General features: G+C 42.1%; 1 protein-coding gene across 1 annotated transcript in view; it reads left to right on the forward strand.

Moving 5' to 3' along the window:
* Positions 1-23,490: 23,490 nt before the first annotated feature.
* Positions 23,491-26,394, forward strand: part of LOC108783784 (cysteine-rich protein 1-like) — a 32,567-nt gene continuing 29,663 nt past the window's right edge. Inside the window, exon 1 of the mRNA XM_018552433.1 lies at positions 23,491-23,573. Within this exon, the coding sequence (XP_018407935.1) occupies positions 23,531-23,573 (43 nt within the window). The 5' untranslated portion in view covers positions 23,491-23,530. The remainder of the gene's footprint in view (positions 23,574-26,394) is intronic.

Below are 26,394 nucleotides of genomic sequence, written 5' to 3' on the forward strand. Positions count from 1 at the left end.
AGACCAGTGCATAAAAGCGCAAGTATTTCTCAGTGCTCTCTGAGCCATCATATGGGACTTAGAGTTCGTCCTCTACTAGATTGGGAGTTGTGCATAACTTATGGACTGCCTATGTTATACTGCCTAGGGATCTGCATATGTAATATCTAGCCCGCTTAAACTTAGAGGTACTGTGAGATCCATAACCTGCGCTACATATCAAATATATATATATCCCGGTCTGAAGTTATATTGCGGTGACTAATTGCTCATTGGAACTAGGTACATTCCTTATACTTAGGAACCATCTGGCTTCCGTGGGGTTACGATCTAGTACCACCCACGCTACCTCTTTTTGAGTTCTTTAGTTAAACCGGCAGATGATGCAAGAACCCCAAACTCTCTGTCTTTGCAAGAGAGTGACGCCTGGGGTTCATTGACTGAGTGCCACCCATTAGTCACACCTCTATCCCTTGAATCCGCAGTTGCGATCCAGACCAAGCTACTTGGAACCAGCGGCTGTGACAGTGTATGAGATTGTACATCCTATTCCAAAATGTAAACATTTTAAGACATGGCCACCACATGTGGTACATAGTTCCCTGAACTTTCACAGTCACGGAAGCACAAAAGGTGACGTAACTGGATAAATTACAGGAAAAAAATTGTGAACCTAGCACCACCTGGACAAAACTTTTTATAATGCTTCTGCATATGCGGGATGACCATCCACACTAAAGTCAAACTATCTCCACGATCAGCCTCCCAGGCAGTAATATAAGGTTTGTTCAAATGAGCATACAACATTGAGTTTCCACCTCTCTGCCTATAGGCACCACTTTGCATATCTAGCGTGGAATGTGATGTCTTTTAAAGTTCTAAGGAGAGCATGGAGAAACTGTAAGTTTTCATATAGACTAAATAGTTAAGAGATGGGATTTTTGAGAATGTGCTCAAGTGGTAGCTGCCCTTAGCACCAATAAAATGTCTAATGTGGCACAGTCCCCTCTTGGTCCAGCAGTGGACGGCAGTGGGTTTAGAGCCCAATGGATAGTCTGGGTTGTTAAGCAGTGGGGCTAGGGGTGTATGGTAAGATTTTAATTGAAGTCTTTTATTGGGGTCATCCCATATGGCCTTTGTGAAAGATAAGGTCAAAGCTAAAATTGCCAGCCTCATTCATGAGGGGATCCACATAGGTAGCTCTATAAGGACTGTAGGACAGGAAATTCTCTCTATAGAAACCAAATCTGGACTAAAGTAATTTTTTTAATATTTTGCATTGTGAAAGCTGCATACTACCATTCTCTGTGCAAGGCACACTGACCAACAATGACCATGTGATCACCTTGATTGGATGACGTGGTGATTACATGATCTAGGACCAATCAGTATAGTTTCTAAATGTTAGTGTGAGACCAGTGCTGTCAGTGCCAGTACAGTGGCATTACTATATCATCAAACACACACAAAGAAAAGTTAATGACTGAAATTTTGTTAGGTTTTTTTAAAAATTGCCAATAAAGTATACAAATGTTTTGTGCTATGGATCCTAAAGGTGGTTGGTAACAAGTAGCCATCTGTATATGGCTTGTGGTTACTGGTGGTGTTTTCCTACTCATATACTATGATCAACACATGAACACACACATTGTGAGTGTGCTCCTTTCTTTTCAGTTTCAATAGTTTTATTCTAGTTACACGGAGGGAAGCCACTTTGCTGTACTTAACATAATGCTGCCTACATTACATTTCTCAGTCAGTATATATTTTAACATATGTGACTTTTTATTGAACCCACTTCTCCTGAAATTCAAAAACTAAAATCATATTTCAATCATGGAAAAAGCACAATAGCATATTACTACTGAACATATATTAATTATTTATTTTTACTTAGCCAATTAATTTAACATCATTATTTGTTCAGTCAATAATACTGACAAGCTTAACACAAAAACAAATATAATTTCTGTTGATGACATTTTAATGGCATTGCGCTGCATGAACTCTAAAGTTATACAATGCTGCTCATATGTATTTAAAACACTTTAATTTGTTGCTAGCACCCTGAGGAGTGAACTATTATTGTAATGATTTAAAAATTATTATACTTACTGATAAACACAACACTGGTGACTGGTATGTTATTTACAGCTAAACTAGAAATCACAATTTTTCTTTAAACATATATTGTTATCATAAATGACTTTTGAACTGTTCTCTGAATCCTAAAGCTCAATACCAGACAGGCCAACCCTGTTAAAAATAGATACCCCAGCAGCTTGTAAAAACAAAAAAGCAGCACTGGTTGCTATACTTGCATAGTCTCTGACACTTTCCCAAACAGATTCCCCCTGCTTAGGGATCCAGCCATGCTTGCATCCTGGGTTGAATGATGCCCAGCGTAAGACCCAGTGCTCTCAGAAATCAGTATTCTCTAACAGACCCCATCAGACACATCCCCTCTCTTACTTTGCAATACACGTTTGATGAGGACAACTGTGATGAGGAGGGGTTACTTAGTTCTATCTTTTTAGCTGGTTAAAAAAAAAATATTTTAAGTAATTTCCCAGCAGAATCTGTTTCTAATCATAACATTGAAGGGGACAGCACTATAAAGAGAGAAAAGGGTGAGATATTTTGATTGGGCTTTAAAATCCAGATATCCAGAAGTTCTACCTGCTTCCATACCAAACCAGGTAGTCATCTCAATCCTAGACTGGTAATCAGTGGCGTAACAATCGCCATAGCGACCCAGGCGGCCGCTATGGGGCCCGGGCACAGGAGGGCCCGGCCAGGGCCGCCTGGGTCGCTATGGCATGTGGGGGTGCTGGCTGTCACAGACACAGCTCAGAAGCGGCCAGGGCGCATTTCCCCTCATAGCCTCTGCGCAGCTGTGTCAGTGACAGCCAGCCGCTGCGGCAGATGAGGGCGGTGTTCGTAATGGAGGAGGTGGGGCCCGCCCTCTCTCTTACATCACTAGCCAGCGACCTAAGAACAGGTGGGGCCAGTGATGTAAGAGAAGGAGGGGGCCCGTCGATAGCAGAGGAGGCGGGGCCCGGGGACGGAACAGGAGTCAGGGCCCGGCGACCACAGAGACGCTGACAGGCAAGAGATCTCAGACCCTGCAGAGCCCACTATAGAGAGTCTATGGTGGGCTCTGCAGGGTCACTCTCCGCTGGGGCTCTGCAAGTGGCATGACTAGCCATCCAGGGGTCCCATACAAAATTTTGCTATGGGGCCCTGTGATTTCTAGTTACGCCCCTGCTGGTAATTGGACAATTTTGGCATTGACTAGAAGTACTATTTACTATTAGAGTATTTCTAGGTCTTTGGCACTATAATATTTAATTGGTAATAAGTTGACAGCTGTACTCATAAATACACATTGCTTCTTCTCAGGGCTTGACCCATATATTTATTTCCCTTTAAATAATGTCAAAATATTACACAATACTTACTATAGTATATAGATTAATTCACAACACTCCCTGTCACTTGGAAAAGCTCATACTCTAATTTCCTTACCACAATCATAACTTTACTAGGGGCAGCTTGGGGGGAAGCCAAATAACCTACAAGATAGGTCACATATTATGTACATCTGGGTTGGTGCTCCTTACGTGCCAGGAATGATTTTTACTCTTACTCTAGTCTGGTTTGATCAATCTGCAAAATTACTTTCATTTGCTCAAATATACAGTAATATTGAAATAGAATGAAGTTGCAGTAAGTCTTTAGTGAAAACAATTTAAAGAAATAATAGCATTTGTATCAGTGATCAATGTAACGTTCCCCTGGGCGGTCTACTGGACCTCTAATGACTCCTCTTTAAAGAGTTAAGAGTTAAAGGTACAATAGATAGGCTCAAGGGGCACACTTTATTTTACAAGAAAAGTTAAATATACTGTATATGTACATTATATGGACATTAATTTTATTTATTAGAGGTGCACCGAAATGGAAATTTTAAAACCGAAACGAAACCGAAATAAAAAAATTGTCAGGCCGAAACCGATACCGAAAATGTTTTTTATTTTAATTTTTTCAAATTTTTCAAATATTTTATTTTATTTATTTTTTATAAACTTTTTATTTTTTTTATATTTATTTTTATTTATTAATTTTTTATTAAATATTTTTATTTTTTACTTTACTTTTAGGGGCGCTGGGGAAATATTAGTGGTCTAAAAAGACTCCTGATATTTCCCTTTTAATATAGAAAAAGAGATTGAGAACACAAAGTCCTCAATCTCTTTTTCTGTGTCCCCTGTTATCTATGAGTGTTCCTGTTCATCCATAACATGAGGACGTGGTATCTTTACAATAACTACAACTATGAATGAACAGGAGGGGATGTAGATCACTCCCATTCATTCAGGCTATAGTTAACATACCATGTCCTCAATTATCTACAAACACTCAGCGATCACTGAGTGTTTGTACCTTTCTCTCCTCTCTGAAACGTTGTCACAGGAGGCTGATCAAGCGGTGTAGGGAGGAGAGCCCAGCCTCCTGTGACAGCGCGGCCTGTCTCCGCCCACACACCGCTCTGCCGATCTGTGATAAGAGGCTGAGCGGTGCGTGAGGAGACGCCAGCCACTCACAGTGCTCTCCTCTCGCAGCGTTCGGCCAGCTCTCCTCCCTGCTGGGACACAGAGCAGTGCCCAATGGGGAGGAAAGAAAGCAGGGATGCGCCGATGTATCGGCAGGAAAATAACACTTTCGGCATTATGCCAAAAGTACCATTTTCTGCCGATATGTTTCGGCGTCCGATATATATCGGTGCATTCCTATTATTTATTCTACTTTCTTAACAATTTTTTTATTTTACTATATAAGGGGGTCTGAATAGGATCCACAGAGACCTAAACCAGGCCCTTATGCAGCTGTGCAGCAGCAGATCACTTCTAATGGTGATCTATTTCTGGCTTTAATCCGCCATCGAAAGATCATTATAGCAGCAGGGGCTGACTGGCAACTTTTAGCCCAGGGCGCAAGTACAACCCAGAGGCCCATACAGTGACCTGATGCTGTATGGAGAGGGTGGGCAGAGCTACAACAGCTTTGCCTGAGCCTGTGTAGTGACAGGAAGTGTGATGTAATTGTAATGTCACAACACTCCTTATGTAAACACTATGAGGTATATTCACTAAGCTGCCGTAGGCAGCCGAGTGACTAACCGACCAGAAGCAAAGTGAGCCAAGCGCTGTTCGGCTATTCACTTCAGGCTTGTACGGCTGATTCCAGCCGTATATCGGCTGAAATCAGCCGTACTTCGGGTGGCTTCGGCTGGTTTTGGGTCGGCCGAACATGCTCAGCGGGAGACTCCCGGAGCGTCCGGGAGAGTTGGGCTATCTGGAGATCAGCGTCCCTGGTTACCAGGTAACCAGGGATGCTGATCTGTCTGTGCAAGCGGCCGGAGCCAGCATTGAGATGATGGCTGGCTCCGCCCAGCAGTCAGTAGCAGGCTGTCGGCCGGCCAATGGCTGGCCATTCAGCCAGCTTCGGCTTTCACCTTGGCTCAGTCGAGCCGAAGCATATGCCTTCGGCTCGACTGAGCCGCTCGGCCGACTTCGGGAGCTATACGGGCTATCGTGAGCAGCCCTTCAGTTCTTGGGTCCTGGGGCCGAAGCTAGCCGAATGATCAGCCGAAGCTACGGCTAGATCATTCGGCAGCTTAGTGAATAGACCCCTATGTGAAAGCATAGTGTATACTTTTGCTTCTACATTGCACTCCTATGGAGATTTGTAGGAGCTTAGAAAGCCAAAGGGCTGATTGTTTCAGATCCTGGGCTTAGTGCTGGATGTCAGCTGTCACAGGCAGCTAGCATTTCCAGCCTTAACCCCTGCCAGCACCTGCAGGAACCGCAGATTCCCGGCGCCATTTTAAAAACAGAGCTGGGATGAATAACCTATATTTCAGCACTGCTTAAAAATAGCTTGGATTTAAGTGGTTAGTACATTGTACAGTCTTCACAGCATGTCCCAGTGAGGAGATGCTATATTAACTTACATTCTGTGCCCTGTGAATAGAGATCGAATTTCTCTATCTCTCTGTTCTAGAGAGTTAACTCACTAATGCCTTGCAATAGGCAGGTCGCACTTGATGACCTCATCAAAAGTGCAAAGGGCACAGCAGCCATAATTGAAAATGGCAAAACAAATGTGCTGCATCACAGGTCAGTAGAAACACACAGGAAATAAACATGCAGAGTAATTATCACATAACTACATATGTTTAAATTCCAATTGCAGCTTCCGTTTTTAATGATTTTATGAAATTAGGGTGCATAAAAAATATATAAAAATAAATAAATACAAATTAATATAAAAATAAATATATATAAAAAATAATATTTGTTTGTAACAATGTTCCCACATAATGCTTAGCAGCTTTTCCCCAGCAGTATGGCAGAGACCCAGACCACTGCACTGTGTACATTCACTAAAAGAAATAAAAATAAAATTGTTTATTTTTTTGCACTCAGATTTCATAGAAATATTAAGCTAAAGCTACAAATGAGTTTAATTAAAACAGTGTGTGATATTTCTGAATTTTCATCATTCTTATTTCTCAGAGGTTCAGAGCTTCTCTATATTATATGTTTTGGGCTAAAATGTACTAATGGCATGGGCAATGTGACCTGCTTCAAGAGGCACACACACCATCTCTACTGTTTTGGTTTTGTGAATACAGATGCCAAATACACTGCTGTATTTAACTTGCAAAACATTTTCACCACATGCTGTATGTTCTATTCTGCTGCATTTAACAAAAATTAGTAGCGCTTAGCACCTACATTCATAATAGAAAATGATTAGGGTTGTTTTACTGAAAGCATATAGACTGTTCACTTTGCAAGGACATTTTCCCTTAGTTTATTGAATCTGGTGAAAATGTACTTTGCAAAGAATGTCCTAACATCAGAGCAATTTGTCCTACAAAACTGCATGTACATTGGTTCTGTGTAAATGGAGACCAAAAATGAATATTACTAGCAGATTTTGATTCCAGGTTGTATGTAATATCAGGAAAATGCCACATCATGGCCACTAAAACCGGAACTGAGGAGAATAATAAATAAATAAGTATTTATATCTTCCACCTCATCTAGTGGCCATAACACAGTATTTTCCTGTTATTTAATTTGACCCCGGAAGAAAACATACTAAGAATATTGTTTTTGTGCCTTCATTTATGCTTTATGTATACATTCAGTTTTGCTGGATGAATGGCTATTTTGTTTTTTAAATACATCCCACAATTTGCCTTTAATAAGGCTTAAAGTTCTGGTTGAAAACGACCACCCTGATGGATAAAAAGAATAGTGACATATATACCCAACTTAGAAACCTCTAAGTATTTCTGACTTCCAGGCTACAAAATTGTTCTGGGGCAATCAGAAGAGTCTTAGTTGAAAAAGTGCTTCAGTTCCCCAGAACATCTATGTGGTTGGGGTTACTTCTACTTCCACTTGCATCACAGGCATTTTGTTATCAAGATGACAGACTCCCTTTAAAAGTCCCAAAGCACCACTTCTTATGCTATATTATGTGGCAATATAAGTGCATGTGTTTCTTTAAATGTAACTAATAAATACACGTTTACACCTGTGTGTAATATATGGCTGTTCACTGTCTGTCTGTTTACATCTCTACTGTTCACATTCTGTTGTTACAGATAAAGGAGAAACCAGATTACGTTTTGTGTATTTGTGTAGGTCTGTGTATGCAGTCATTAGTGAAAAATAGATACTCCTTTGGAAATAAAGGAGAAGTGGATATATTCCTGGCTCCTCTATCGCTGCTGCGTAATGCCAGGCTGGAACTAAAAAAACAGCACTGGCATGTACAACACAAAAATACAAATCTATGTTCATGTCAACACGTTGCTAAGTGAAATGTGCATTGTATACATCTTACTATGAAAGCCTAACTGCTAAAGTATTTGCTAAGTATTTCCTGAGTATATACAGTAGACTTATTTAGGCTGATCTACCCATACCAATCTCAAACACACTATCCTTCTAGCAAATGCCAGAATGATAATCAATGACTGCATATACCGGGTAATGTGTATATGGCCAGTACTGTACTTCAATACTAGCCATATACACATTACATGTGTAAAGTCCAATGAATCCATTCTGTTACAATCAGTACTAGCTCACAACAGAATAACACAAAAACAGTTAATGCATTTCAGGGGCACAAAAAAGCCCCCCTTTCTACAGGACTCAGATGATGGTAGGACTAAGAGATGTCAGAATAACCAAAAATAATTCTTAGTTGGAAGTTACAAGATGCAAGTTACATGTTCCAACAGCTGAGCCCTGAAGAAGGGGGAGATTCTTTTCAGGCACCCGTAACACATTGATGTTTTGTGTATTTCTATTGTGAACTAAAACTGATATTAAAGGAATTTGGACTCTTGAACCTTTTGTTTGTTACTGTCATTGGACTTTGTACATGGGATCCTCAACTCTGGGCTTCCTGCGTTAAGGGGTGTCCTGTTGTGTGGAGAGCAGCCTTACTTGAGCCACAGTGCCCTGTTATAATCGGACTGACTAACCAAAAGTTCAAATCGAGCACCTTGTCTCCTTAAATGAAAGTTGGGATGGAGGAGTGGTGGTTTCCCCAGCTCAGGGTTAAAGTAGATGTAAATTAGTTTGCTAAAGTACTATATATCATTAACAACTGCCATGTTTATTTTATAACAAATAATTGTAGTGCAGCCAATAACTTCACGCATTCCAGTGGCAAATGCCATTACTCAAGGAGGGATTCCTTATAGTTACAATGGTGGAACCTTCCTGTGCATCGTATGTTAGCCACCTACAGTCCCCACTGAAAGTGCATAGGGGGACAACATAGGAGGGGCAACATAGGGGGACAACACAGGAGCATAATTGGGGCAGAACGTTGTCACCCCACAACAGAAAATACCTGAACAAGATCCGCTTTAACACGATCATCCAGGTATTTTTTAATGAAAGCTGCAAATTTACAAAAAAACAAACAAACTAAAATGTCCTTTATAATTACAATAACATGTTAAATATTATCTGACATTGAGTTTTTAAGATTGAGTTTACAATCTATCTAGACAGTTTGACCTTCCGGCTCTAATTCTACAATAAACTTTGCACTACGCTGGGAAATTCAAACTAAGGATTGGATGAAAAATAGATAATCAATTTACTTTCAGTTACAACTACACATCCAAAGAATCATTAGACCCAGACAGACTAGGTAACTGAAATGATAGGTGAGTTTGGTCCACACTTCCCACCTCCTGAGCTTCTTTCTGCTTCTACTCATTGTTTTCGCTGAAGGTAGCTTCTGTTTTACATTTTTTTTCAATCATATGCTCAATTAGAATGTCTCTGGGTTTATTCCTGGATTTCTGGAACTACAGTTAGGTAAGTTATTGCTTAACTATTTGCTGGGTCATGTGTTCAGTGCATTATGGATGTAAAATATAAAATCCTGCAGAAAATGACATATTGAGTGGAATCTAGTGGTATAATACACATCCAAAATTTGAACTTAGTTCTAATATTTACAGATGCATCTGCTGAAACAATTGTGCTGTTTTCTCACTGTAGTCACTATATTGTGCTTGAAGCAGTATTCAAGCTCTGCCCTCTGAATTCTCCCCTCTCCTGCAGTGCACATGGGGATGGAGCCACCAAGCGATATGCAGTGTGACATTAGTGTGCTGAGTAGGCATGGGCTCGATGTTCGAGTCGAACTCACGAACTGTCAGGGCATTTGCAAGGCACCCTACTGCGCCTTGTGAAGCCCTGATTGGCTAAAGCCTTGCACCTGACCATGGGTCAGGTGCAAGACTTTGCCCAATCAGGGCCCAGTACTCTGTAAGAGCCATGATTGGGCACAGTCATGATGACTTTGTCCAATCATGGCTCACCTGTCAGATGCCGTACTACTGTATACAGTTAGCCGTGACAGCTAGCTCCGCCCAATTGTTTATATGTTCCTGGTGTATCGCTCGACCCCGAAGGAGCCGCTGAATAACCGGGTGTTTCTATCCCCTACACCAATGTACCGCCCAAATGTGGATCCACAGCACACCAACACACCTTTGAACAGTTTTATAGCAGATTTAATCATAACACAACATATGAAAGCAACTATGGCAATAGTATACCCAACAATCACATGAAAGGATATTAAGCAGCAGGCTGAGGCACTCTGCAACACAGTAGCTGCAGCTATCTGCTGTTAGCACTGATGTATGCGAGGCCAATTGTCTTTAAATGTCCTACCTTGAATGGGGTGTATGTCCCTTTAAGGTTTCCCTTTGATGTCCTTCAGAGCGCTGCTGTCCAGATTCTGTGTGTCCCAATCTGTCAGTGGGAATCACACAGCTTTGCTGCCTGCAGTCCTAATTCACACAGTGCCGCACACAGGCCTGTCTCCTCCAGATCCCCCAGTCAGACTGGGCATGCTCAGTCACTGCAGTACACAGCCCTCCTCCTTCCTCTCGCACAGCATCCTGGGAGTGGTAGTTCACAAGAGCTCTATTAGCAATCCCCAGTGTCAGCTCTGCACTGCAATCCCCACAAATCTCTGCTTCAGATCACACACAGGGCCAAGTTAACTCCTTACAGTTACAAACAAGAATCGCTGTGATAGCACATATATGTATATTATATAGGGGCTACACTGGCATCTGTCAAAATGCCATTTTGCGGCGGGTGTTCGTCGCGACCGGAGGGGAAGGCAGTAATTTTTGTATTTTTTTATTTCTATCTATTTTTTCTTGTTTTATTTTTTATTTAATTAAGTCGTTGTCGTCGTTGACAATGCTGGGCGTTGTGATTGACGCTGGATTATGTCGGTGGATCCATTTTTTTGGAGTTTTGTTTTTAAATAAAAGATTTGTCGAAAACTTGTCTTTTTTTTTCAAATAAAGGATTTTTTCAAAAGTCTGGTCTCTTTTATACAATTTGGTTTAACCCTTTAGTGAATGGGTAGGGGTACAAGTAACCCTTACTCATTCACAAGGTGGGGTCGCATCTTGGTGCCCCTTTATTAAAGGTGTACCTAGATGTGAATAAGCCCCCTGCCCACACTCCCACGACCAACACCCCAGAGCTTGTGGGGAAGAGGCCCTTGTCCCCATCGGGACAAGGTGCTTTTCCAGGGGCGACCCTGGAAAAGCACCCTCCCAGTGCCGAGGGCATGTGGCCTGGTATGGGAACCATGCCCTTTCCTGCCATGCCAGGCCTGTGCTCAGATCCAGGGTCTGGTATGGAATTTTAGGGGGGACCCCCCACTTTCTCCCCCATATGTGGGGGTGGGGTTCCTCCTTAAAATTCCTACCAGACTGGTATGACTTTGAGGAGGAACCTCGCACACTTTTGTTTTTGTTTTTTTTACTTGGGGTCCCTCCTAAAATTCCTACCAGACCTTAAGGGTCTGATATGACTTTTGGGGAGAACCCCATGCTTTTTTTTTTTTTTTCCACAAGTAAATTTTTATTGTTTGAAAAGTTACATATGCAAGTACATAGGCAGTGGACAAGTACTTACGAACAATCATATGACAACAAAAACCTCATAACAGAGGGGAAAAACAAAGGGAATACCCTCAGGGTAGACCAAACCTGTGTGTCTGAGCCTTGTTGCGAGAGACCCTGCTATGTTAGAGTAGCTACACATCCTTCCGTCCCTCTATGTCACTGGATATCGAATGATGATTACCTACATGCCACAGTTGGGTTAGATTAAAGGAGTGTCAGGTCTCAGTATTGTCGTTCAGTCAACTTGGCTCTTACCACTTGGGGTGAGGGGGTGCTAAACAGGGAGGGTATTACCTAGTAAACAGTAAAAGGCCATTTTGCAGGCGGGTATAACGGGATTAACAGGGAAGAAGGACGAAACAGGGAGGAGTGGTGGGGAAGAGTGGGAGTTAGTGAGTGTTATGGGAAAGAGATGAGATAAAGAAAGGGAAGGGGGGACGGATAAGGGAAGTAAGCGTCGAGAAGGAAGGAAGGTCCCGTCCAACCTCCCCTGAAGGAGAAGAAGAGGAAGAATGGAGAGAAGGGAGGAGTGGATATACAGAAGTTGGGGTACAGGGGTAGAAGAAGAAGGGTGTAGTCACCGTTGGAGAGCAGCGTACGTTGCTGAGTCCTTGAATAGGTGCCATATCGTCCATGTTTTGAGATATCTGGTCATGTCATCTCTGCTGGAGTAGATAGCTTTTTTTATTTTTTAAATGGGTTCCCTTCTAACATTCTTACCAGGCCTAAAGGGTCTGGTATTGTTTGGGAGGGGAAAAATTACATTTTTTTTCCAATGTAATTTTTTTCTTTACAAATGTCATTTTTGCTGCAGCAGGTTCTATACATTGTACAGATGTGCCAATTAACAAGCTGTTTACGGATTTTTTAAAGTATTTTGTTCATTGATTCATGTCCCCCAGGGCAGCACCCAAAACCCCAGTTCTACCCCCATAGACTCCCCTATAGACTTGCATTGCGTTCGAGGTCGAAGAACGCTCCCTGCATTCCAGCAGGCAGTGCTGAAAGAAGCCTCTAAGTTATTTTTACAGTTAGCCACTGACCACCAATGCTGGGGGGGTGGGGGAGTTATATTTACCATCACATACTGACCACCAATGCTGGGAGGGTTATATTTACAGTCACTGATCACCAATGTGCAGGCGTATTTTTACAGACAGCCACTGATCACTGCTGTTGGAGGGGTGATTATACATCCAGCCACTTATCACCAATCCTTTCGACCAAAGTGATTTTTGTCTCAACAGTTGTTGGTTGCTAAGTAGTCATTGACTTTTTATTGAAGTTCTTATTAAGATAGGCTGAAAATATATACTGTATGTAAAGGATTGTGCTTAGTGTTGTATGTGTCTGTTAGACTAAAGTTTTATTTATGCCCCTTTTAGGCCCTCCCATTGTTAGGACAAACATGTCCACCACATTCAGTAAACTATAACTCTGTAAAAAAAAAATATTAATTTCATCTCATGCCAACAAAACATCTACAGTATATGTTTCTAGGTTCTGAATACCAGATTACTTTTATGCTACCCGAGGATCAATCATACCCATTCAAAATATGATAAATGATATGTCTGGCTTTCATGTGATACATATCTCTTACTGCTTTCTAACCTTCTTGAACAGTACTGTGAAACCAAAGATTTTCCTTTGTTACTTTTATTATAATGGAATGTCTTTCCACTTGTGGTTTATCCTGCATGTTCTTGCTAGAGTGCAGACAATCAATTCTGTAGTGTGACTGAGTTTCATGAAATTCAGTACACTGCTGACCATTGAGGTCAAAATAATAGTAAATGGGTTTATTATGTTTCCAAGAGAAACATCCAGTGTGTAAAAGCTGCTGAAATTTATGTTAAGAGACTGAATATGTAATTCACTAGAAGCTATTATTCACATCAACGAGGTATCTGAATGATCTACTTTCCTCAAAGACTTAATTTAAAAATGCTCTGCCTGGGAACAATGCGACTTGTTTTATACTCTCCAAATAAAAGGATGTGGTGAAAATGGGAGATGACAATCTGAAAGAGATCAGGCATAAATGTCTTGTGTTAAGCTTATGCCTCTTATCTCATTAATCTTGCAAATGGTACTGATTAAATATGGCAACACTTCATTTGTGAAAGGGAATACAAAACTTTAGGAAAAAACAAGAGATCTGAGAAAAGACAAACCATTTACATGAGAAAGTCGTTTTTTATGACCATCAGTAAATGCAGCGAGTATTAATAGCTGTGATTTTGTTTGTTTGTTTTAGAAATGTATAATCTTTACAATGTTATAAATGGTGCTATGTTTTACATTTTTTGCAAATATGTTTACTGTATGCAAATCTGTTTTGTTTGTCTGGATATTTTTTGACATTGGAAAAAGGGTATTTGGTCTGGGTCTACCAAGGCAGGAATGGACAGCATGAAAGGGATCAATACTTGTCACTCAGGAGCACTGCACCCTTTTATGCATTACAGTGCTCAGCTAAATACAACCCTCACCCTCAACGCTATGCTCTGCCCAAAGTACTAACTTCTACTGTTCACTGATGCTGTATTGCGCCTGTAACTACTGGGGAATGAAAAGTAGAATCACCGGCAGTACACCTATATCTCCTTTATTGAAGTATGTTCACGATAACACAACACAAATTACATTTCACGGCCACATGGGGTCCCTCCATCAGGCAACATTGTGATGGTTAATGTGATCAAACTGTTTACCTGATGAGGTGACCCTATAACATTGCTTGTTTTATGATATCGTGAACATGCATCAATAAAGGATGCATTGGTATCACTGTCGGAGTGACGGTGATTCTTTTTTTCATTAATATGGGACCATCCACTCATTGATGTAGCACCCACCACCAATTTGTTAGGGATTTTACGGTCAGGGGTGTGATGGGATATACGTTACTGCAACCACTGGGAGACAGCAAAGTCTGGGAATAATCCTAAAGAAGGGTTTCTATAGAATATGTATGCAGATGCTACAATTCACATTCAATTTTGACACAAGAACCACCTGGTCCTTTATACTGGGAAGAATAAGATGCATGATGGCAAGCATCCCAAACTGCAACAGGTTCATGCACACAGAGTTATGTTGATAGGCACATCTGACAGATATGGGGAATGCAGATATGGGACTCATTCAGTAGAAATAAAATGAAAATGTCCTAAAGCCAGATATACAAGGTCCAATGTGGACCTCAAACAGTTTTATCTTCCATCCCACTAGAGCATTGTCCAAGAGGATAACCTTTTTGGGGCACAGTTGGTGGCAGCCAATATACTATCAATCAGCATGAAAGGGCTAAAACTATTATCTTCTACAGATGTACACATGTGTGGCCACTTGAAACCAAATTAATGTTCTCCGGTGTTTCACTCATAATGATTTTTGACAGCTAATGTTTTTAGAACAAAGGAAAATGTCTTTGTTTACAAAGCAGATGATAGGATTAGCCAATCGAGTAGTTCTATGTCATCTACTTTCCTGTCCGTCAAGTACGCCAGAGCACTTTAATTCATTTCCAGTGTGTGTCTATCCTACAAACAGCTGGATTTGAAAGTATTTTTTTTCTAATCCTGGACAACATTTTATGTCAAAAAGACATTCATCAGAATTGGCGCTGAGATAAATGCTTTTTAAGCGGCCTTTAATTTCTATTGAATAGAGTCACAGAATAATACATATTTCCTTTCATTTATCCCTGTGTGTGTTTCTATTTAGCTGTAATAAACTCAGAAACTTTTTTCTCACAGCACAGCTCCTGATTTTAGTTTGTTCATTGTGTAGGGAAGCAATTATATGGCAGAGCAAGCATTACTGAAATGCATTTTAAGTGTCTCAGTTGCATATGTTTTGTACGTGGTTTGATCTATATGTTTTAAAGACAGCCTAACTTTGACAGCCTGCCAAAGTGGCTAACAGCTGTGTTAATAGTTGCCATTTTTTTCACAAACTCCTGAGCAACACAAAGTAAAGTATATAAGAAAGTAAATTAGGGAAACTTCTAAAAGCAGAACATTTGAACTTCTTTGAAGCAGAATTTAGCACCATGGTGACATTTGCTACTTTCTTTTTTCTCAAATGTTTAGACCACATCACGACTCAAAGAAGAAAATTGGTGGCCTAATGAGTTTAAGCACTTCTATTGCGCTTTGTGTGATCCATTATGTGTATTTGCTGCAAAACAAGCTGTCCTATTAAAGGCTGAATTACCACATTTGAAAAGCACACATGTACAATGGGGTAGTATCATATTTTATTTTATTTGAGGCTTTAAGGTCTATTTTACATTCTTAATGATAAAATGTGGAACTTAACACATTACCATGAGATAGCATGGGAGTCTGACAAAAGAAGATTTATATACTAAGGATACGGCATCATCATAACGCATAAGCAAAGATATTCCTGGTAGTGTAGGACTACACCGGTCTTTACAGAAGAGTCAGGAAATCTCTTATAGGGCAACCTGTCTCCAAGAAAATACCAGTGTCGGCAGCCCAAGATGACAATTCTGACTTCTAGTCTGGATTTTAGTTCTGGGGCAGAAAAACTGAGTCTGTACAGCTTTACAGTGTTGCCCCCATACTCTCCAGTCTAGCGTTGGTCCTCTTTTAGGTTAAATGATGCCCACTTGCCCAACATGTACACGCTCCTTGGAGGCTTGTCATTATGCTGGCCTGGGATCACAGCACTCATAGACTGCATACTGCTCTCACATCAATACTGTCAAGGGGAGGCCCACCCACTGTCGCCACCGGAGAAGAAGGGGAAGGACCCATAAGGTCACTGGACAGGCTAGAAGACTGCTGGATTTAAGGATGAATTATGTACTTAAAAAAATTGAGGGAAGGGGGAATTCCAGGGAGGGGCTGGTGCTTAGAAAACAGAGCCAGGCTTAAAAGATCAGTTCACATAACATCATTTCACATGTTCTATCTAAAGCATTTGGAGGTAGTAGTTTTGCAATAAAATCCCAGCGCAGTGAAGGGCCAAACAGTAGTATACAGTGGTTATCATACTACTCTGCTGAATTGAGTCTTTTTAGATCATGGCACATTATACAGTCATGGCCAAAAATATTGTCACCCCTGCATTTCTGTCAGATAATACACCACTTTGCGCAGAAAATTGTTGCAATTACAAATGTTTAAGCATTCTCATGTTTATTTCTATTGTTTCTATTGGTATGACATAAAAAAGTGGAGGGAAAAAAAGCCAAATCTGACATATTTCTGAGAACATTGACACTCTTGCTATGTTTTTAACCCCATAAAAAAACAGAACATTATGAATAGCAACTCGCACCCCTTTCTCCTTCACCCTACTTGTCTGCCTTCAGACTCTCTCTCTATGACTAACGCTTCCAATGGATCAGTCAGAACAAACAGCTTGCATTCTCTCTCTTTAGCACTCCCAAAAATTCTCTACTCCTGTGTCATTAGTGTGCCCTCTATTCAAATATGTATTTGTAAAAAAGTATAGGTTACCTTTAAGCTACCTACAAGCATCAGATAGAGGCTGGGCATTTAGGCATGATCTGACCACTGATTCTTCCATAAATATGACATTCTCTTTTGTTGAACGTGCATGCCTATGTCTATGGTGGCAGGTGAGGGAGAATTGAACAGCATACCAGGACTGAGATTTTTTTAGACTGGCCCGAGATTTTTTTTAGGAAGGGGGGTAGATTAGCTCCATTGGTTTTTAGGGTTATGGTTGACAGTGGCAGGACTGTAATGTATTAATTTATAGCAATATGTTCCACAAGACAAACAGTACTGGCTTCATCCTGCACTCACAAATGAACCTGGCCTGAGCTCTGGCTTATTGCTTAGTTATTCCACCTTATGGTGAATAGCTTCACTGTTGATCCTGTTGTTACCTGTTGCCCCTTTCGTTGTACTTACTGATTACTGAACCCTTGGACTGTCTATCGCCTCTGAACCATTGCTGCCTGCCCCGACCCGGACTGGACTTTGACTACTCTCTTGGATTGCCCCTAAACTGTACTTCGTTTCTGGACTTATCGGCCGCTTTCTGCCAGTGGGTTCCTTACCACGCTACTAGTTCGCTGGTACGTCTGACAGTCCATATATGGGCAATAAATGTGGGTAACACACTAGCATTCATGACAACATAGGAAACAAATAGGAATTGATGGTAGAATGTGGGCAACAAATGGACATTTGTGGTAGTATGTGGACAAAAAATGGGTAGTTGTGGCAATACAGGGCAAGCAAATGCAATCTGTGTAGAGCAAACAGGCAGTTGTGACAATACATGTACACTAGACAGGCAGTTGTGCAAAATATGAACAGCAAGGAGGCAATCTGTCAGGGTTTCTTACCCTTCCTTATGCAGTTACTTGCAGCATGGCTAAAGTGTTTGTGACACCGCGTTTGGTTTTAGCCCTCTGGAGTTGTATTGTGGAGTATGTACTCTTTTATAGCGGCTTGTATGGCCACTTCAGTGGATTTATCGGTGAGGAGGGAATCATTCATGGTCCAAGAGCGATCTGTGTGGGCCGACCACAAGGAGGACATCGAAAGGGTTGAAGAAGGGGAGTTGTCTGGCATTGGGTGCATAATATGTAACTATGGTGACGTCACAATCACAGAGTGTACCCGTTAGAATAAGATAGCGACCTGAGGGGTCAGGGATTTCTTAAAACCTATTAGTACACCTCTGTGCTTGGTTTGGTCGTTGGCCATGTATATTTGTGAGTAGTGGGGATGAAAGTAGTTTGGGTGGGAAGAACTGGAGAAGTGGGTTACTTGGAGGCAGATTATGTCTATTTTTGAGGAATGGAACTGGCAGGAAAGCAATTTGCCTTTTACGTGGAGAGTTTAAGCCTTTGACATTCAGTGACAAGATGTTAATACTGGAGGACATGTTTATGGTGGGAGGTGAGGTGCTGTGAAAGGTACATACCAAGTGGTGTGCCGGCTTCTCGCATCACGACTGAAGGTAAAGGAAGGAGGGAGAGGATAGAGAAAGCAAAAACAAAAACAACAGGTTAGTGAACAGCATTTTGAACACAAGGTTCTGACCATTGCTACGCGGTCCCTGTAGTAGGGGAGACCGCGTGGAGGGGCAGAAAAGATAGTCCCCAGACGGATAGCAATCCGAACTAGGGCTGTTGGGGGGGTACAGTGACCACTACCCCAGCGTCTCGGGGGAGAGACTAAGAATCTATCTAAACAAACGGTAACACAAAGTTTGCGTCAATGAACATAACTTATCACTTCCGACCATTAAAGGTGTATTCCGTGAAATGGTGTACTGGATCTTGTAGCAGGGGAGGTTTTGGGAGCCCAGGGCAATATAGGGGTATTATGTGTTACCAGGTAACGGATAGTTTGGTAGGCGATATGACAACATAGCCCTAATGGTCAGTAGTGTAAGGGGGTGGGGCTGCTTAAGGGAAGAAATGCGGTGGAATGACACCTGTTTACATTGAGGGCCTATTGGTATAGCTTGAGTGTACCACAGTTATGGCTGGAGGTTTAAATTTGGGTGTGGGCACAGGGCAAAGTAGCATGGTGAGACAAAAGATCGTCAGCTCTAAAGGCCCAGGCGGATAGATAAGGTACGGAAGGAAAGGGTTAGACTATGCAAGTGTTAACAGTAAAATGCATATGCACAATAAAAAAAGATCCAAACAAACTTCACCCTCTCAGGTGGGTACCCAGGTAGGGCAACCTGGAGCTATTTAGAGTGGAACTCCAAAAAAGAAAAATAAAAGAAACCCCCCCTCCCCAACGAGAGGGAAAAAAGTAGGTACTTAAGCGGAAAAAAGCAGATACCGTGTACCGAACAGGTGAGTATTGTTCAGGGGCCCGGCTGTCGGGCTCTGTTGTGGAAAGGCTTGGCACAGAATCCAAACTGTCCGTTCATCCGGCAGAGTCTGATTCGGAGATCCCTGAAGCAAGATGTCTCCTCTGGCATTGTGGCGATCTCTGGGGCAGTGGGGCATTGGAAGCCACTGGAGGGGTCTGGTTCCGTGTACCTCTCGGGTTCGGAGTAGAGGGGTGTCTCGGGTGCGACTCCGGAGCTTTAATGCCTAGTTCTTTCATCAGCCCATGGCTTCCGCCAGTGTGACGGCTTGGTATTGACGGCCTTTGTGGGGGAAGAGTAGACGGAAAGGAAAATCCCATCTGTATGGGACATTAGATTGCTGCAAGTGGTGCAGGGCTGGTTTCATTTCCCGCCGCTTGGCAATAGTTGAGGAAGCAAGACCGGCAAATACTTGGTATGCGTGGACTTGGAAGGATAAGGGTCCCTTTTTTCTGGATTCTTGTAGGATGGTCTCTCGGGTGCGGTAATACTGAACTTCACGATGGCCGACGTTTCGGGGCCGCGCAGGGTCCCTTCTTCAAGGCGGAAAGAAGAAGGGACCCTGAGCGGCCCCGAAACGTCGTCTTTGTTGATTATTGTGACACAATCATCCATTAAAAAGGACTCATTTATTTAAATTATCTCGAGTGCTGGTGACCTGTCTTTCTACTTTGCACAGAACAAACACAAGCATTTCCCAGCACACTCACAAGTTAGCCAGCAGTAAAAACAAATTACACTGTCTAACAATCTGCGTTAAAAACAGAGGTTTTCGTTGCACAACATTTACAAACATGTAAACCACGCTGTCACATGTAGCGTCCACATGTTTGCAAATGTTGTTTTTAATGCAAATTGTTAGACAGTGTAATTTGTTTTTGTTGCTGGCTAACTGGTGAGTGTGCTTGTTCTGTGTAGGGACATTCTATGTGCACTTTAAAAAGCTAGCTATAAGGGCTTGTCCACACCAATTGCTGTGCGTTCTAGAGCGGCAGCTGCTGGAATGCACAGAAATCGCACACTAAACTTCCTCCTTCGTTCAGGGGTGGGAGGGGTCGTAGCAGTGCACTAAAGTCAATGGCACCACAGCCACACATTGGACACCTGGCAAAACAGTGCCAGCTTTCCGGTCCACTGCGAATGTAATAAAATGCTGCATGCTCTATTTTTTGCATGGACCGGAACGCGCCTGGACGCACTGAGGGGGGCGTGGCTGCGGTGCCATTGACTTCAATGCACCGCCACGTCCCGGAAGGAAGGGGGAAGTTTAGTGTGCGATTGCTGTGCGTTTCAGCAGCTACCGCTCTGGAATGCACCACAATTGGTGTGAACAAGCCCTCAAATGATTGGTACGGTTGCCATTTTTGTTTAGCTTCATAACATCTGCGCTTAAAATCTATAAGAGTTAATAGAGAAGTTTGGTTGTGAATGAGGAATCTGCCAGATCTGTAGGTAGGGCAAGAGTTATTTGTTAGGCTTGCATATGCACTCTTTTAAAAGCTGGAAGGTTTAGGGTGAATAGATGTTGTGGAAGCCATTAGAGGTCCATCAACTAAATGTATTTGGTTCTGCTACCCCCAGGGGTAAAAATGGGCAGCATGCAAAGGTGAGGTAATGTGACACAAGGTTCCTTTAGCATCAGATTATATCACACACACATGAGGAGTGTTGGAAAAGTGTTGGGTCTTAAAAATGCCAGACCCCATAATAAAGAAGAGATGGCTGTTGGGTAGCAATCTGACATATTAGGTAGGGTCCAGGGCAGAGCTTGTTTTTTTAATATATAACATCAACATTCCAATTTAGGTTGCATTCTAACAGTTGATAATGCTTGGAACTGTAAGGCCTCCAAACAGTTTTTGTTTATATACATTTTATTTACTGATTCTAGGTCTGACGAAACCCATCATGAGTTAATTCTGGGTAATCCAAAAGATAAGTGGCAGCATAAAAATTGGCAGGACACTAAAATAATAGATGAGTTTGGGCAGGCATATCATTTTGATGGCATTAGTTCTGATGAACCAGGACATGGTACTGTGTTACCACGTCTCCATCAGATTATTTAAAGTTTTAAATACTCACCTCCTACAGAACGTCATAGGTAGGGTAAGGTGGATGCCCACGTGAAAGTTTCAAAAGCCATTTGAAAGAGAATTTAGAGTAAGGGTTTAGGAGAAGCTAAGATATGCAGTGCCTGGGATTTAGATCTGGTAATAAGCAGGCTGGAAAAATAATTTACACCAACATTTCATAAATGTTTTAGGCAACCATAAACAGCTGTAGACAGAGCCTGGCAACACGCAGAAAATTTCAACATTTTCCACAACATTATATTTCAAAAGTATGTACAGACATCACAGAATGCAACAAGCAATAAACATTATGATTGATTTACTAAAGTAGAGTAGAAACAGTTCACTTAGCAAAGTGAATATTTACTTTAAGCCGCCCTAGCTTAGTAAAAAAGTAAAAGCTGTGTTTGCTTTATCCCGGCTGCGGTACTCTCAGCATATAGCGGGCAATAGCCCACTGTATACTGAGTTTTAGGTCATGGGAGGATGTTAGTACATGTCCTCCCATGACTATAAGGAGAACTATGGGGAAAAAAAGTTACCCCATAGTTCTCTTTTAATCTTTCACTTTCAGCAGTGGAATCGTACTTTGAATAGTGAACCGTCCATATTCTTTTATTACAGCAACCCCATTGCTTACAAGAATTATTATTTTACTGCCCTGGCCAATAACATCGAATTAGCCAAAATATTGAATAATCCTTCAAACTATGTGGATGTTGTAACTTTTCATCTGCAGATGTCAGCATTATACCAGTGGTTTGTCATGCTTACAGACAGGGCCATATTTCCCACAAGGCCAACTGAGGCCCGGCCTCGGGGCAGCAGGGGGTAGAGGGGCAGCAGTGGTGTTGAATTCATATCTCCCTACGCCCGGGGCATGCAGTTCTGGCCACCAGATGGATAGTTGTTTTCTACATTTAGCCCTGCTTTGGACAAGCAGGCCTAAATGTAGCCGCCGCTTGTTCTGTACAAGTGATAAAAAAGTAAAAAATAAATAAATTAAAAAAAATTAAAACCAACCCTGCTGCCCCGCCATCTGGGGGAAATTTGGTGGGGATGGGGGCACATTGAGGAACCTGGCCTTGGGGCAGCAGAGAAAGTAAGTCTGGGTCTGCTTACAGAGAAATTGGTCAAGGAAAGAGAACTACCCCTAAATACGCAAGCCTTTATAGTCCTATTTTGTAAAGTTGTCACCTAAGATATTAAAGTTCTTACATTCGTTTAACTGGTTTCAATAATATACTGCCCTCTCAGTCTGAATATGTACATGTATTGTAGTAGTCTTGTTGGTCCGTAATCATGGTTAGGAATATGAGATAAATACTGACAGTAAAATTATTTTTAATAGAACTGGATTATATGTTGACTTAATATTAATTAAGATAACGGAACTGGAAAAGAAAGTCTACAAACCCAATGATGTAACGAGAACTTTCCTTTCTCTTTTTCTGAATAGGATGATAGTCAGAACAATGTAATAGAGGGGATGGACACAAAAATATATTGATAAACCAAACACATTTCAATTTACTGAGGTAAGTTATGTGAAAAGTGAATTCTGATTGGCTGCTGTTAGGCACTATCTTGTGCACACTGCTATTTTTTTTTTTATTGACTAACCTTCAGAATTTAAAAACCTGCCAACCTGAGCATAAGCCGTTCTTCCATTGCAAAGGAAGGTAACGTGTCAGCAGGTTATATTTAGTGACTTCAAAGGTTCCTCATTTTAAAATGAATAGATTGGAGTTTTGGTATTAACATATTTAACATCATAATCTAAAATGAATGATCGTTACACATAAGATATTCACCTACTAAAACAAGTAACTGGTAAGTTATTTCAGTTACAAAGCATTATATAATAAGAATATTTTGCACAAGAGAGAAATTAATTTTCTAAAGATGGTTGTTTACAGTTATCTTCTTCAAGAGAGATTATCTTGAAACTATATCAAAGCATCTCATTTACATACCACAACATCCTGCTGCAATAGCTGAGCACATGAAATAGCAGCTACTGTCAGTTGAAGTGAAGCTTCATCTGTGTATTAAATACTGCTCTTGGAATAAGATGATTTCTTATTGTCCTATATGCGGCAAACCTGTTTATTTTGGTAAGTTATTTGTCTGCTTCTTTTCTGTGTAGTTTTGGCAGCTACAATACTTTCTTTAGGCTATAATCTTTTATCACTGGGTGGCTTGTGGAAATCAAATGCACTTCATGCATACTGTGCTTATTGTAATTTTTTTTGAAAAGCGGTAGACAAAGACTTCATAATTCTTTATAGTGGGCACTGTGTACCTTTTAACTGTAGGTAAGTTAAACTGTGCAACCTATGATTTATATATTCTGTAACATGGTGTCTGTAAAACCAGGTTATGTTGTCTGGAAAATTGTATATTGTATTTCTTGCTCCATGGCATCTTAAAAACATTTTTTTCTAGCTGAAGCCAGCAAGACGTAGAGGTAAAGAAATCTAGATCTTTTCCTCGTGTCCTTTACAAAACATGCACGGGGCTGGTTTCACTAGGAATTCTACAGAGATTTGGGTGGGATGGCCTCTCAATCCTGTGGATCATATTTTGGTTTTGCCCTGATAAGTTGATCTGGACCAGGCTGTGTTGGGGAGAGTTTTTGCATGTCAATTCAGGGAGCCACTGTAAGCTCTACAGCTGGAGGCTGTTGCAAGACTGCCAGTGCTATAGGGGCCTGTTAATGTCTGCTGTTGTTTCCACAAAGAGGAACTTTACTTAGAACAAGGGACATTATTCAACACTTAGACTAAGTAAGGCTCACTTCTGTGTTCTCAGGAAACCCTCTTCAGCCATTGGGTGGTCACTAGTGATGTAACTCCTGCTCATGCGCACAGGGGTTACATCCTTCCTGGCATTCAGCGCATGCACAGCATGTTAGAGATGCTGTGAATGGGCTGGGTGTGTACAATCCACAGTGAATTTGCCTTACAGTGTACACCTGAAATTAGACATCACTAGGGGAAGATTTTGTTTTGGCAGAAGAGACTTTATTTTCCTGACATTACTTCTTCTTTAAGTAAATGGACTTCGTACCTTGAGTGCAATCTCACAATTGGCACATAGTTGCAGGCAAAATCCTTAAAGAGACAGTATGTTTAAAGAGGCAGCTTTCTTAAACAGCCAAAGCTCTTAAAGTGACTGTATCCATAAAGACGGTGTATCTTTTTGTGGCTTCTAAGTTTTACCAAAATGGAGGAGCTAACTCAACAGCTTGTACAGGTGAATGCCCATCTGCAGGTTACGCCAACGCCTATGCCAACCAACACCAAATGAATGCTAGCCTGCAACAAGCTAATACCATTCAGCAGAAAACAAACAAACTGCAAAACCCACTCTGCAAAAAGACCTCAACCTGCAGCTCCAGCGACAGATCCAGGTGGCCTTGGTTGAAAGGCCCCCAAAGGTGGATGATACCACTGCAGAGCACAAGCATGTGCAAGCTGCTCTACAAAAGATGACTTCTGTGGTTGATGTGGAGACGTTCCTTGAGGTAATTGAGAGTGGGAGAGACTTCCTGAGGCACAATGTTAGAGCATATTTGCCTCTCTGTAACAAAACTTCCTGCTGCCCTAAAGGCCCTTTCAGACAACATAGTGACTGCAGAGCAAGCCAAAAGCTCTGCAGCATACAGTGCAAGCCTGGACACCCAATAATCGAAGGTCTCATTACTCTTGGGAGTGTAGGTGTTAGCGCTGGACCTGATGTAGTCAGCAGTCATGTGGTTCAGGTGCTGCATGTGACTGCTGTCTGTAGCAGGGCCTGGCTGCAGTGACAACTGCTGCCACCACTGCTCATCCTTTCCTTTCCCAGGGATCAGAAGATCAGAAGTTTGTGGGGGCAAGAACAGGAGGTGGAGGAAGAAGAGTGTGCATTAATAGCAGTTTCAGCCAACTTGCTGTGCTGCACCTGGGAGGAGGAAGAAGAGGAAGGCTTTGTCAGCCATACAACTACCTACTGCGCATGCTGTGGGTGTACAGCATGGCCACTCCAAGATAGAAAAGGCAGATATGCTCTCCTTCTAGATGTTATGGCCTGACCACCACTTTGTCCTGCAGAACCTGCTCTCCCCTAAATTCCTCCATGGACAGAACCTACGCCTCTCTCTTTAGACCAGCCTGACTCCATGCTGTTTGGCTGGCTCGATGCTCATTGGCTGGGCCAATCAGGAAGCTGGGAGGCAGGTAATGACCCGCCTCCCGGCTTCCTGATTGGCCAGGAGGCAGATGAAGGCTGTTTGGCTGGCTCCATGCTGATTGGCCGGGAAGCCAGCTAAACAGCATGGAGCCAGCTGTCCGGCCAATCAAGAAGCCAGATGGTGGGTAATGACCCGCTTCCGGCTTCCTTATTGGCCGGGAAGCCAGCTCCATGCTGATTTGCTGGGAAGCTGGTTTCCTGGCCAAACAGCATGGAGCGGGCTTTCTGGCCAATCAGGAAGCTGGGCGACTGGTAATGACCTGCCTCCCGGCTTCCTGATTGGCCGGCTCAATGCTGATTGAGTGGGAAGCCGGCTTCCCACTCAATCAGCATGGAGCTGGCTTCCTGGGCAATCAAGAAGCCGGGCAGTGGCTAATGACTGCCCAGGAAGCCGACTCCATGCTAACGGAAGTACCGGTATCGGCACTCGGTATTGGCGAGTACCGACATAAATATTGGTAATCGTACTCGATACCGAATAACCGGTAGTTTGTGGTGATACCTAAGAGGTGTGGCGCAATAGTCATTTACATACACGTGAACACCTTGCATGTATGTTTTAATTCGTGATTGCCCTACACGTATGATTTAATTCGCATGACGATGGCGGGGGGTGTGAGCACAGTGCTTCCTGACTCACTAATCAAAGATCAGATCTGGGAACAGACATCCCCGGTCTGCTGCTGCTCTTTCTCTGGTCCCTGT

Source organism: Nanorana parkeri, unplaced genomic scaffold, assembly GCF_000935625.1.
Source record: "Nanorana parkeri isolate BGI_ZX_2015 unplaced genomic scaffold, ASM93562v1 scaffold88, whole genome shotgun sequence".
NCBI lineage: Eukaryota > Metazoa > Chordata > Amphibia > Anura > Dicroglossidae > Nanorana > Nanorana parkeri.